Below are 13,190 nucleotides of genomic sequence, written 5' to 3' on the forward strand. Positions count from 1 at the left end.
GCTCGATATGTTTGTCCCTAGCAGGCAGAGAAGATGCAGTTGAGTGAGGGAGCCATGGTTCTCGAGACAGGTAGAACAACTGGTTAAGAGGAAGAAGGAGGCTTATGTAGGGTTTAGGAAAAGGGGAATGGAAAAGGCTTTAAAGGGATACAAGTTAGCTAGGAAGGAGCTGAAGAAAGGGCTTCGGAGAGCTATACGGGGGCATGAGAAAACCTTGGCGTATAGGATCAAGAAAAGCTCCAAGGCTTTTTACATGTATGTGCAGAACAAAAGAATGACCAGAGAAAGGGTAGAGCCAATCTAGGATTGTAAAGGGAATTTGTGCACAGAGCCTAAAGAGATAGGAGAGGTCCTTAATGAATACTTTTCTTTAGTATTCATAACTGAGAGGGACCTGGTTATGGAGGAGGATATTGTGAAACAGGCAGGTAAGCTAGAGGAGGTTGATGTTAGTAAAAAAGATGTTCTAGCAATTCTGAGGAAGTTGAAGATAGCTAAGTCCCCCGGGCCTGATGGGATTTATCCAAGGATTCTATGGGAAGTGAGGGATGAGATCGCAGGGCCTTTGGCGATGATCTTTTCGCCCTCACCGTCCACAGGTATAGTGCCAGAAGATTGGAAAGAGGCAAATGTCATTCCCTTGTTCAAAAAAGGGAACAGGGATAACCCCAGAAATTACAGACCAGTTAGTCTTGCGTCAGTGGTCGGCAAATTGTTGGAAAGGGCTCTGAGAGATAGGGTTTATGATCATTTGGAAAGGCACAGTTTGATTCGTGATGGTCAGCATGGATTTTTGAGGGGCACATCGTGCCTCGTAAACCTTATTGAATTCTTTGAAGAGGTGACCAAGCATGTGGATGAAGGTGGAGCAGTGGATGTGGTATACATGGATTTAAGTAAGGTGTTTGATAAGGTTCCCCATAGTAGACTCATGCAGAAGGCAAGGAGACATGAGATAGGGGGAAATGTGCCAGATTAGATTCCGGATTGGCTGACCCTTAGAAGACAAAGGGTGGTAGTAGACAAAAAAATATTCACCATGGTGCTCAATTACGAGTCATGTACCACAAGGATCTGTTCTGGGTCCTCTTCTATTTCTGATTTTTTAAAATGATTTGGATGAAGGAGTGGAAGGGTGGATTGGTAAGTTTGCGGACGATACAAAGGTGGGTCACATTGTGGTCAGTCCGGAGGGCTGTTCTAGGTTACAAAGGGACATTGATAGAATGCAGAGCTGGGCTGAGAAGTGGCAGATGGAGTTTAACCCTGAAAAGTGTGAGATGATTCATTTTGGAAGGACAAACTTGAAAGCAGAATACAGAGTTAACGGAAAGATTCTTGGCAGTGTGGAGGAGCAGAGGGATCTTGGGGTTCATGTTCACAGTTCCCTGAAAGCTGCCACCCAGGTAGGTAGAGATGTTACGAAGGCCGATGGTGTGCTAGCTTTCATTAATAGAGGGATTGAGTTCAAGAGCCATGAAGTTATGCTCCAGCTATATAAAAGTCTGATTCAGCCACATCTGGAGTACTGTGTCCAGTTCTGGTCATCTCATCACCGGAAGGATGTGGAGGCATTGGAAAAGGTGCAGAGGAGATTTACTGGGATGTTGCCTGGAATGAAGGGAAGATCTTACGAGGAATGGTTGAGAGACCGAGGGCTTTTCTCTTTAGAACGATGAAGGTTGAGAGGTGACTTGATAGAGGAGTGCAAAATGATCAGAGTTATAGATAGAGGAGACAGCCAGAGACGTTTTCCTAGGGTGGAGGTAGCTTTTACTAGGGGACATAGTTTTAAAGTGACAGGAGGTAGATATCGGGGAGATGTCAGAGGTAGGTTCTTTACTCAGACAGTTGTAGGGGCTTGGAATACATTGCCGGAGAGGGTAGTGGAGTCGGCCTCATTAGGAACATTTAAGCAGCTAATAAATAGGCAAATGGATGATAGTATAAGTTAGGGGTCGGGTTAGATAGACCTTCGGTTTCAGGTAAAAGTTTGGCACAACATCGTGGGCCGAAGGGCCTGCACTGTGCTGTACTGTTCTATGTTCTACGTTCTGTTAGGAATAAGATTTATGTGAGGATCATGTTAGGATCATCTTACAGCTAATACTGATGTTGTTTTTCAGGACCTTCATTGTTTTATTTTGAGCATTACAAAATTCATGTTGCTTGAAAGTAGAGCATCTAACCACTAATCACTAACTATTTTGGATTTTCCATAAAATGACTAATTAGTCTGCTCCTTTATCCATTGCTTGCCATGGTCCTTATTGACATCAATGACTGATAGGCATGAAGTCTCTGGGGAGAAAATTGTTAGAACGATAAGTAAAAGTCAAAAAAGATGCAGAGTTTTCTGTACGATTCTTTGGACAAAAATTATTTAAGGTAACTGCTTATTTGGTGCAGAGTTGTGGACATGTTAGTCATCTACCAGTGCCAGAGCAATCATCACACATTACGATTTCACATAGATGACCACATTCTTCAGTAGATGACTACCAGGGAATGCATAATTTCATTAATAGGGGAAAAGTTAGAGTATTAGGTGTAAGTGAAACAAGTCTTTTAGTTTTGAAAATATTAATGGGATCTAAAAACAAAGATTATCTCGAATGAAAATGAAAACAAAATATTCTAGATGTTGGATAACAAAGTGAGAAGCTGGATGAAAACAGCATCTCAGGAGCACAAAAGCTGGTGTTTCGGGCTGAGACCCTTCATCAGAGAGGGGGATGGGAGAGGGTTCTGAAATAAATAGAGAGAGGGGGGGAGGCAGACCGAAGATGAATAGATGAGAAGATCGGTGGAGAGGAGAGTGTAGGTGGGAAGGTGGGGAGGGGATAGGTCAGTCTGGGGAGGACGGACAGGTCATGGAGGCGGGATGAGGTTGTTAAGTGAGAAATGGAGGTGCGGCTTGAGGTGAGAGGAAGGGATAGGTGAGAGGAAGAACAGATTAGGGAGGCGGGGACGAGCTGGGCTGGTTTTGTGATGCAGTGGGGGGAGGGCATGAGCTGGGCTGATTTTGGGATGCAGTGGGGACGGGGGAGATTTTGAAGCTGTGAAGTCCACATTGATTCCATTGGGCTGCAGGGGTCCCAAGCGGAATATGAGTTGCTGTTCCTGCAACCTTCGGGTGGCATCATTGTGGTTCTGCAGGAAGCCCATGATGGACACGTCGTCTAAGGAATGGGAGGGGGAGTTAAAATGGTTCGCGAGTGGGAGGTGCAGTTGTTTATTGCGAACCAAGCAGAGGTGTTCTGCAAAGCAGTCCCCAAGCCTCCACTTCGTTTCCCTAATTTAGAGGAAGCCACACCAGGTACAGTGCATACAGTATACTACATTGGCGGATGTACAGGTGAACATCTGCTTAATATGGAAGGTCATCTTGGGGCATGGGATAGGGTGAGGGAGGAGGTGTGGGGACAAGTGTAGCACTTCCTGCAGTTGCATGGGAAGGTGCCAGGTGTGGTGGGATTGGAGGGGAGTGTGGAGCGGAAAGGGAGTCCCTCCCCCACTGCATCCCAAAACCAGCCCAGCTCGTCCCAGCCTCCCTCACCTGTTCTTCCTCTCACCTATCCCCTCCTCCCACCTCAAGCCGCACCTCCATTTCCCACCTACCAACCTCATCCCACCTCCTTGACCTGTCCGTCCTCCCCGGACTGACCTATCCCCTCCCCACCTCCCCACCTATACTCTCCTCTCCACCTATCTTCTCCTCTATCCATCTTCGGTCTGCCTCCCCCTCTTTCCCTATTTATTTCAGAACCCTCTCCCCATCCCCCTCTCTGATGAAGGGTCTAGGCCCGAAACGTCAGCTTTTGTGCTCCTGAGATGCTGCTTGGCCTGCTGTGTTCATCCAGTTTCACACTTTTTTTAGATAATAAAATGTGAGGCTGGATGAACACAGCAGGCCAAGCAGCATCTCAGGAGCACAAAAGCTGACGTTTCGGGCCTAGACCCTTCATCAGAGAGGGGGATGGGGGGAGGGAACTGGAATAAATAGGGAGAGAGGGGGAGGCGGACCGAAGATGGAGAGTAAAGAAGATAGGTGGAGAGGGTGTAGGTGGGGAGGTAGGGAGGGGATAGGTCAGTCCAGGGAAGACGGACAGGTCAAGGAGGTGGGATGAGGTTAGTAGGTAGCTAGGGGTGCGGCTTGGGGTGGGAGGAAGGGATGGGTGAGAGGAAGAACCGGTTAGGGAGGCAGAGACAGGTTGGACTGGTTTTGGGATGCAGTGGGTGGGGGGGAAGAGCTGGGCTGGTTGTGTGGTGCAGTGGGGGGAGGGGATGCACTGAGGATGCAGCCTCACATTTTATTATCTTGGAATCTCCAGCATCTGCAGTTCCCATTATCTCTCACACTTTTTTTATCTTGGATTCTCCAGCATCTGCAGTTCCCATTAACTCTAGATGCTGGAACCTCCATACATTTCCTGCCAAACCTGCTAAGTTCCACCAGTACTTTTTGCTGCTGCCTTGAATTAGTTTAAGATGACTTGCAGAATGTACAGTGTCAGCAAAGATTAATGATCATGGAATTGGGAACTTTTGTCTTTGCGTAAAAATGTCTTCGACTGAAAAGGCCTAACTAAAAATGCAAACACAGTGAACACATTCCGCCCTGGGGACTGAAGTAGCGCCTCAATAGTTTTCAGCTGGGAACCCTGTTTTGAGACTTAAAAGGACTAGGTAAAATTTCCCAACAAGTCTGTTGTTATCTTAATACTTCATTTGATTTCAAAGTCCTGTGTTGGGATTGGCAAAGAAGGGAAATGTAGACAAAGGAAACAAAATCAGTCTGCTGCAACTAAAATTGAGCCATCTTAAATATAATCAGTCTTTAATTAGTCTATCTTTCTAGGAGGTTCACTCCTGGAAAGGCAGTTAAAGCCCCTAAATTATTAACCTAGTGATTGATCATCACCTTATGCTGAAATTCATGGTTTCAAAGTTAATATTTTTGAGATAGACCTCAATTGAAAGAGGAATCTAGAAAAAGAAACTGATCCTTCCAGTGTCTAGAGAATCATACACTAAAACTGAAATTGAAAGCCAAAACTGTTCGGGAGACTGAAACTACACAAAGGGACATAGAGCCATCAGAGCTCAGTGATGATGTTGATGATCCAATGGGGCAGTACAGGAAGGCCGAAGAAGATGGAGGCTCGATCCAGAAGTTGAGAATAAGCTGATAAATATTTGCTCGAGTTATTAGTAGCCATACTAGTATTTGTTAACCCCAAGTATGGCTGCACTGGACTGTTGTGAGTATTATTTCATATTGTATTCTAGCAATGCAACCTAAATTCAGCCTGATGAATATTTCGCAGGCTGCTATGGAAGGCAAAGGAGGAAAATGCTGGGGCCTGGCAGATATATTTAATACTTTGCCGCCAACAGACAAAGTGCCACATGACTGGAGGATAGCCAATGTGGTTCCTTTGTTCAAGAAGGTGGCAGGGATAGGCCAGGTTATTACATACCAGTTAGTCTGTTGTCAGAGCTGGGGAAATTATTGGAATTAATTCTGAAGGACAGGATTAATCAATACTTGGTAGGGCAGGGATTGGTCAGGGATAGTCAGCGCGGATTTGTTAGAGGAAGATCCTGTCTAGAATAATTTAATTGTGTTTTTTGAAGAGATGACTAATTATATTGATGAAGGTTGTGCAGTTGATGTGGTTTTCTTCCGGCTTCAATAAGGTCTTTGGAAGGCTTATCCGAAAGGTCAAGCTCATAGGATCCAAGACAAGTTGACAAACTGGATCTAAAATTATCTCACAATTAGAAAGAAAGTTGGAAGCTTTTGACCACTAATGTACCACTGGAATGGGCACGGGGGCCCTTACTGTTATGTACATTAATGATTTGGATATGAATGTAGAAGGTATAATTAATAAGTTTGCAAGTGATACGAAATTGGCGGTATTGTTGATAGTGAGAAGGATGGTCTCAGCCTACAAGCTGATATGGTTAGCTGGTATATTGAGCAGAGCAAAGGCAGATGGAACTTAATCCTTTTAAGTGTGAGATGATGCATTTTGGGAGGTCTAATAATGGAAGGATGCACACAATTAATGTAGGCCCTTAAGGAGCACTGAGGAGCAAAGGGACCTCGATGTACATGTCCATAAATCCCTGAATATATCAACACAAGTAGACAGAGTGGTGAAGAAGACATACAGGATGCTTGGCTTCATTAGACATGGTGTAGAATATAAGAGCAAGGAAGCCTTATTACAACTTTATAAAAAAAAATTGCTTAGGCCACAGATAGAATACTGTGTGCAGTTCTGGTCGCCAGACAATCAGATTATTGTGATTGCACTGGAGAGAGTGCAGAGGAGCTTCACCAGGATGGTGTCTAGGATGAAAAGCCTGTTATGAGGAGAGACTAGATACGCTGAATTTGGTTTCCTTGTTAGAGATGAGGCTGACGGGAAGATCTGACTGAGGTATACAAAATTATTAGAGGCATAGACAAGGCAGAGCGTGAGAATAAATTTGCCATGACATGCCCAAGGTCAGAGGGCATAACTTTAAGGTGAGGAACAAATGGTTTAGAGGAGATTTGAAGAATTATTTTTCACCACTTGATGTTAGATATATGGAATGTGTGCTGCCTGAGAGGGTGATGGAGGCAAGTACTCTTGCAACATTTAAGAAGTGTCTGGGTGAGTACTTAAAATGCCAGAGCATAGTAGACAACGTGGCGGTAAACGGGATCCATGTAGTTTGATGTTTGTTGGTTGTCATAGACATGGTGGGGTGAAGGACCTGTTTCTATGCTGTGTGACTCTCTATGATTTTCTAAAGCTCTTTGCCTGCACCAAGGCCTTGTTACATTAATTGTGCACCCATAATTATTTATCAGTTATTAATGCAGAGACTGTTTCTTGGTGTTAAACCTTTTGTAATACTCCTATCTGATGTAATCAGGACTAAAGTAATATTACACTTAACCTACATTAAGAGATGCAACTAAATATTGTCCAAGCACCCTAACATCTAAAATCAGACAAAAATCTAATGAATGGGAATAAACTGCCAACACTTGTGTACATTCTAGTAGACCTGTACACTTGTACCTAATGTTAGAGTTAGATTTGAGAAAGATCATCTAAGTCACTTATTTCATTGCTGTTTGTGGGAGCTTGCTGTGCCCACTTCAGCTGCCACATACAGCACCTCACCACAGTGACTGGATTTCAAAACATGACAGATACTTTGTGATATTTTGAAAGTGCAGTCACAAGATCTCAGCAAGGCCTACAGAGTAACCTACAGAAATAAGCTCTGATAATATTAATAGAAAATAATGATGTTCAAGTTTCCTTAATACATTGAAGTTGATAAGACGCAACTGTAATGCAAACATCCACAACAAACTAATAATTCTGAATGTATTTGCTGAACGTCGACAAGGTAATCCTCTGGCAAAGGGCTTCCTATTGATGGATTTTGTCACATTTTATGCATTGACAAATGTTTCCCCTTGTGGGATGCCACATTCTTAGACACTGTAAATATTTTCATTTCAGAAAAAATGGTGTGGGCTATGTTTGTAATGATACCACTATCTGTACGCTGGCAGCTATTAATGATGAATGTAATGGTTGCATGGAACATTATTGATATGACAATCGCTCAAGTGGTTGGTTATAGAGTCCCTAATGTTTTCCAAGTTCAGAATTTTCTTTTATAGCAGCAAGGGAAGAGTTGTCATTGGTGTGGTGCAAATGCTCAAAAATATACAAAGTTTAGATAAACAACAGTGTTCCTTAGTTTCTATGCCGATCTGAATCAGTGTGACTGTCACCATCATCAGTCAGTAACGCTCACAGGCAACCGGTTAGCTGAAGCTTTCTCCCCCCAGATCCACCAAAGCTCCCAGGGTTCCAGATTCCCATAATTAATGGGAGTTGCTCCTAGAAGGATTGATTTTTAACTCTTCCTCCCTGGTGGAAACCAGACAAGCACACAATCAAAAATCGAAAGCGAAAATAACCCTTTCCGATCTGGCAAATATGCATTTTGAGCTAAAGCAGCAAGTCAGGGCTCAAACTACAATTTAAACTAAGGCCCAAGAGGGAAAGATTAGTTTTGCCTTCCCTGTCAGGTGAGATGTGACATTATAGAGGTTTAAAATATCATGAGGGGCGTAGATAAGGTGAATAGCAAGGATCTTTTCCCTAGAGTGGGGGAGTTCAAAACTAGCGAGCATATTTTTAAGGAGAGAGGAAAGTGTTTAAAAGAGGACATAAAGGGCAACTTTTTTTTACACAGCGAGATGCTCATGTTTGAAATGAACAGCGAGAGGCAGTGTTGGATGCAAGTACAGTTACAACATTTAAGAGACATTTGGATAAGTACATGAATAGGAAAGATTTGGAGGGATATGGGCCAAACACAGGCAATTGGGATGAGTTTAGTTTGGGAACATGGCCAGTGTGGGCTAGGTAACCAAAGGGTCAATTTCTACGCTGTATGACTATATGACTCTATAACTGCTAGAAACAGGGACCAGGGTCAGAAACAAATGAGTATTAGTAAAGAAAAATTTTTCATTTTATATATCCTTGAGCAGGAATTTTCCAATGTGCGCTACTATGAATAGTAATGAATATATGAGCTGCAAATTAGCCCATTATTTTCAATAGCTTCACACAAGCGGCAATAAAATTCTACCTTCTACTAGCTATCTCTAGCATGTTGCTCAAGAACTGGCTGGGGCAAAAGCCCCAGCGTAGAGTGCCTGCATCTCTGTTTAAACTAGCCATACTGTGAACATTTACTTGTCTCTTGCCCCAGATTCAGCTTCTTCACTGCATAAAACCAGCAGAAATTGGAGGTGAAACACAAATAGTGGATGGATTCCACGTTGCCAATCAACTGAGACATCTGAATCCTGAGGCATTCCGAATCCTCACCTCAGTTTTGGTTGATTTCACAGACACTGGAGTTGACTACTGTGATTTCTGTCTCCAATCCAAACATAGAATCATTGAGTGAGTACAAAAGCAAGCAAATGAATTTCTAGCATGTCAATGCTTCTGCAAAAACTTAGAAAATCAACGACAGTAGTCTTTTCCTGCTCAGTTAGTTCACTGTCAGAGTGGTGTCAGAACAGCATGACCATCTGCCAATTCTTTGGCGTATATCCTTTATATCTTCATACCAGGACAGTGGTTCAGTTGAGGCCCTCTGTAAGGAGGCTACTTCTGGGGATGAGGGGAGCACAGAAGAGGCAGGTCTGGTGCTACTGCAGCACAAAATTGGCAGCAACACCTCAGGGAGCCAGAGATTTACATGTGTGCCAACATTTACTTGCACTGCTATGCTGGGTGAGAAGGAAGAATATTCAAATTTGTTATTTCAGAACATCTGGTGAATATTCAGGCCCTGACTTCTAGTGGATGCGATGTGCTCCAGAATAAACCAAAGGAGGCAGGCAGCTGTAACCCAGACGGAAGGATGAATCAGTCCAAATGCATTCAGAAGGGAGCTCAAATTTTGTCTATTGCTGAGAAAATGCCTATGAAATGAATTGCGCAAAGTTTTTGGGGATGTTTGCATGTAAAATTAGCTAACTATTTTCAAAACAAGAATCTTGGAGACCATGCATGGTAGCTGCATGTCAGTAAGTTGCTGAGGGTAGAAGTTTTCCATTTTGTTAAAGTGCAGGGGTGAGTGTGTTAGGTAACAATGACCATGTCACCTCCACCACCAAGAAAAGTCTTCTGTTGACACATCGCAATTAGTTGTCTTAGAGCTGACATGCGAGTTTCTCAACAAATCGCCAGCGTCGTTACTGGTGTCCTAGGTTACCCAACATTGCCAGCCAATCAGAGATCAGCAGCTTTTCATAGAATCTTTGAATAGCTACAGTTTGGAAGCAGGCCATTTGGCCCATCGAGTCTATCCTACTTTTTTCTTGTAACCCTGCATTTCCCATGGATAATCCAGCTAGCCTGCATAACCCTGGACACTATGGGCAATACAGCATGGCCAATCCACACTAGCCTGCACATCTTAGGTCTGTATGAGGCAACCCCCACAGACATGGGAGAATGTGCAAACTCCACACAAGCAGTCGTGTGAAAGTGGAATTAATCCTGGGTCCCCGGCACTGTGACACAGCAACGCTAGCCACTAAGCCACCATGCTGCCCAGCTTTTGGGCACTAAAGTCCACCAGCCGGCACCTACTCCTTTGGGATCGAGATGCAAGAACTCAAGTACTTTATATACAATAATTAAGTGCTTTTTATACATTTTACACCGTTCTTGTAGGGTGGCGTTGCATGGGTTCACAGGATGAGAGGAGTCAGAAACAAGGCCGGGGGTCAGCTTATTTCAGCCATTCCTTGTCACCAACTGCCTCCAAATTTAGACAATTGAAACAGCCCCCATCTGGTAGACAAATCAGAAGCAAAAACTGAAACTGCTGGAGAAACTCAGCCTAGTCTAGCAGCATCTAGAGAGAAAGCAGAGTTATGTTTCAGGTTCAAGTGACATTTTAAGAGTCATTAACTCTTCTGGAGTCACCGGACCTGAAACATTAACTCTGTTTACTCTCCATAGATGCTGCCAGACCTGCTGAGTTTCTCCAGCAGTTTCAGTTTTGTGTATGATTTCTAGCATCCACATTTCTTTGTTTATTTATGGCAGGCAAATCGTCTTGGTTTCCCAATAATGAAACAATGTAGCTTTCTCACTCACTGGGAGATAGGTGATCAGGTGATGCCCTTAACTAGCCATGACTTTATTACTTAAGAATATTAAATGGCAGGAGTCAGGAAGGTTACCCATAGACTGTCATGTGAAGGACTGAATTGGCAAGACGGTGAGAAGGGAAAACAATTATTTGTTATTCATCCGGGATTGTGTGCCATTGCTGGCGGGGCCAGCATTTATTGCCCATCCCTATTTGACCTTGAAAAGGTGGTTGTGAGCTGCCTTCTTGAACTGCTGCAGCCCATGTGCCGTAGGTAGACCCACAATACCCTTAGGGAGGGAGTTCCAGGATTTTGGCCCAGCAACAATGAAGGAATAATAGTATATTTCCAAGTTAGGATGGTGAGTGCTCTGCAGAGGAGCCTGCAGGTGGTGACTTTCCTATGTATCTGTTGCCTTTGTCCTTCTAGATGGTTGCAGGTCATGGAAGGTGATGTCTGAGGAGTGATGGTAACTTTCAGGTCAATATCTCATAGATAATACATACTGCTGCTACTGAGCACCGGTGGTGGGGTGTCAGAATGTCCATAGATGTGGTACCAATCAACCAAACTCTTTATTCTGGATGCAGTCAAGCTTCTTGAGTGTTTTTGGAGCAGCACCCATCGAGGCAAGTGGGGAGTATTCCATTGCACTCCTGATTTGTGCCTTTAGATAGTGGTCAAATCATGTTGACCCTGGAGAGAAACTCGTCCTGGCAATGGGTACACCTTGCGACATCTTTTTGCAATGAAGACTCCTAATGCACTTATTGTGTGATCCTTCTTCTCCTTCCTTCTCGTTTGTACTGTACAAGTGCCATCCAATGTCCACCTCCAAAAGGACAGAATGTAATCATCTTCACTTAGTTTGCTAAAGTCTTCAGCATCACAAAGTCTCCTTTACACATACATATTCAATGTTCTTACTGTCACTAAATCCCTCACAGTCAACATCCTAGAGCTTACCAAGAATAGAAACTGAACTGGACCAGCCACATAACTGACTATAAGGGCCATTCAGAGGCTGGAGATACAGTGACATACAACTCACCTCTGTCTCCCCAAAGCCTGTTCATCATCAACAAGCACAAGCCAGAAGTCTTATGAATACATGGTGACTCACATGCTTAATTAAAAGCTGATAGACAACAAATTGGTGAGTTTGTCATTCTTATCAGGCACCTCAATACTGGCAGAACAACACCGAGATTGCTGGCCAATCAGTGGCTAATAGCTTCTGAGTCCGAAGGATCACTAGTTGAGGTCTACTCTAGAGGGGATCCAACAGCTTGAAGGTATGTTATTTTTATCTTCATGGGTAGGTGTTGCAGGGAGAAGAGGGTTTAGGGACTCATAGCAAAGGTAAGTTTTCAGTTGCAACCCAATTGCACACCATCCAAGGCCCCCGATTATACCTACTTTGAGGTGATTGGAGGCCTGCCCCAAAATTCAGCAGGTAAGTCTTCCTAATTCTTTAGTCAGAAAACTGGCCACCTTTCTCATCTATCAAAGGGGCAAGTGATCAGGGAGTTGATGAGTTGAGTTCCTCATTTGATTACTAAAGGACCATGATTGCTGGTGAGCCAAGAAAGTAAGCCATGGACAAAAACAGAAATTGCTGGAAAAGCTCAGCTTATCTTGCAGCATCACTGAAGAGAAATCAGAGTTAATATTTCAGGTCCAGCGTCCCTTCCCCAGAACCATGCATTTAATTACAGAAGTGGTGAGAACTTTCTGTCTAGGTCAACTTGCCCAATTCTTCAAACCACCTCTATTGCTCTTCCAAGGAAGGGAAACTCCCATGCAGTGTCAGAATAAAACATTTCCCATTGATGGTAACGTCTCTCATTGGGTCGTTAGCCTTTTGAACTCCCTTCCTCAGTGAGCAGTGGAGGCTGGACCATTGAATATATTCAAGGCTGAGTTAGACAAATTTTTATCCACGGAGACACGGCCACAATCATAACTTCCATGACATTGTGTATGCCATAGCAAGCTGTCATGTCTTGTGTTTTGATCCCACCCAATGGTAACCCAGAAGGAAATCCAAGCCACCGTCTCTATTAATCCGCCAGCATGAGGAAAAATGTTTAATTGATGATGAACTGTATCCCAGGAATGTCTGCTCTTCCAATCTGACATGAGCAAGTGATTATGCTGAGGTCCGTTTCTTGTTGGCTCATGCTCCAGTTTAAATTCCTCATGGTACTAGGGACATCTCTCCTCTATTGGACTGGGGAAGGAATATATCTAGAGCAAAAATCAGCAGAGCTGGATGTACTGTAATAATCTGCTGGAATGTATTTTGAGACATGGGCCCCTGTCTTCCTGTTAGAATCTGAGTCAGGGCAGTGTAGTGGTGGGCAGTGGGAATTAAAAACTCTGGGATCAGCTTTTGCCCACTGTATCCACTGCCTTCAGGGGCAAAATACATAACCCACGATGGTGGAGTTTTGTTCAAATGCAGATTTTG

At 43.7% G+C, this 13,190-nt stretch overlaps 1 protein-coding gene across 5 annotated transcripts in view; it reads left to right on the forward strand.

Annotated features, from left to right (window-relative positions):
* Positions 1-13,190, forward strand: part of bbox1 (butyrobetaine (gamma), 2-oxoglutarate dioxygenase (gamma-butyrobetaine hydroxylase) 1) — a 177,237-nt gene that overhangs the window by 142,319 nt on the left and 21,728 nt on the right. For 4 of the 5 annotated variants that reach the window (XM_048545120.2, XM_048545121.2, XM_048545124.2 and 1 more), the window contains exon 6: positions 8,812-9,008. The exons of the other annotated variant lie outside the window; for it this stretch is intronic. In XM_048545120.2, the coding sequence (XP_048401077.1) occupies positions 8,812-9,008 (197 nt within the window). The remainder of the gene's footprint in view (positions 1-8,811; positions 9,009-13,190) is intronic. 5 annotated transcript variants of the gene reach the window in all.

Source organism: Stegostoma tigrinum, chromosome 17, assembly GCF_030684315.1.
Source record: "Stegostoma tigrinum isolate sSteTig4 chromosome 17, sSteTig4.hap1, whole genome shotgun sequence".
Classification (NCBI taxonomy): Eukaryota; Metazoa; Chordata; class Chondrichthyes; order Orectolobiformes; family Stegostomatidae; genus Stegostoma; species Stegostoma tigrinum.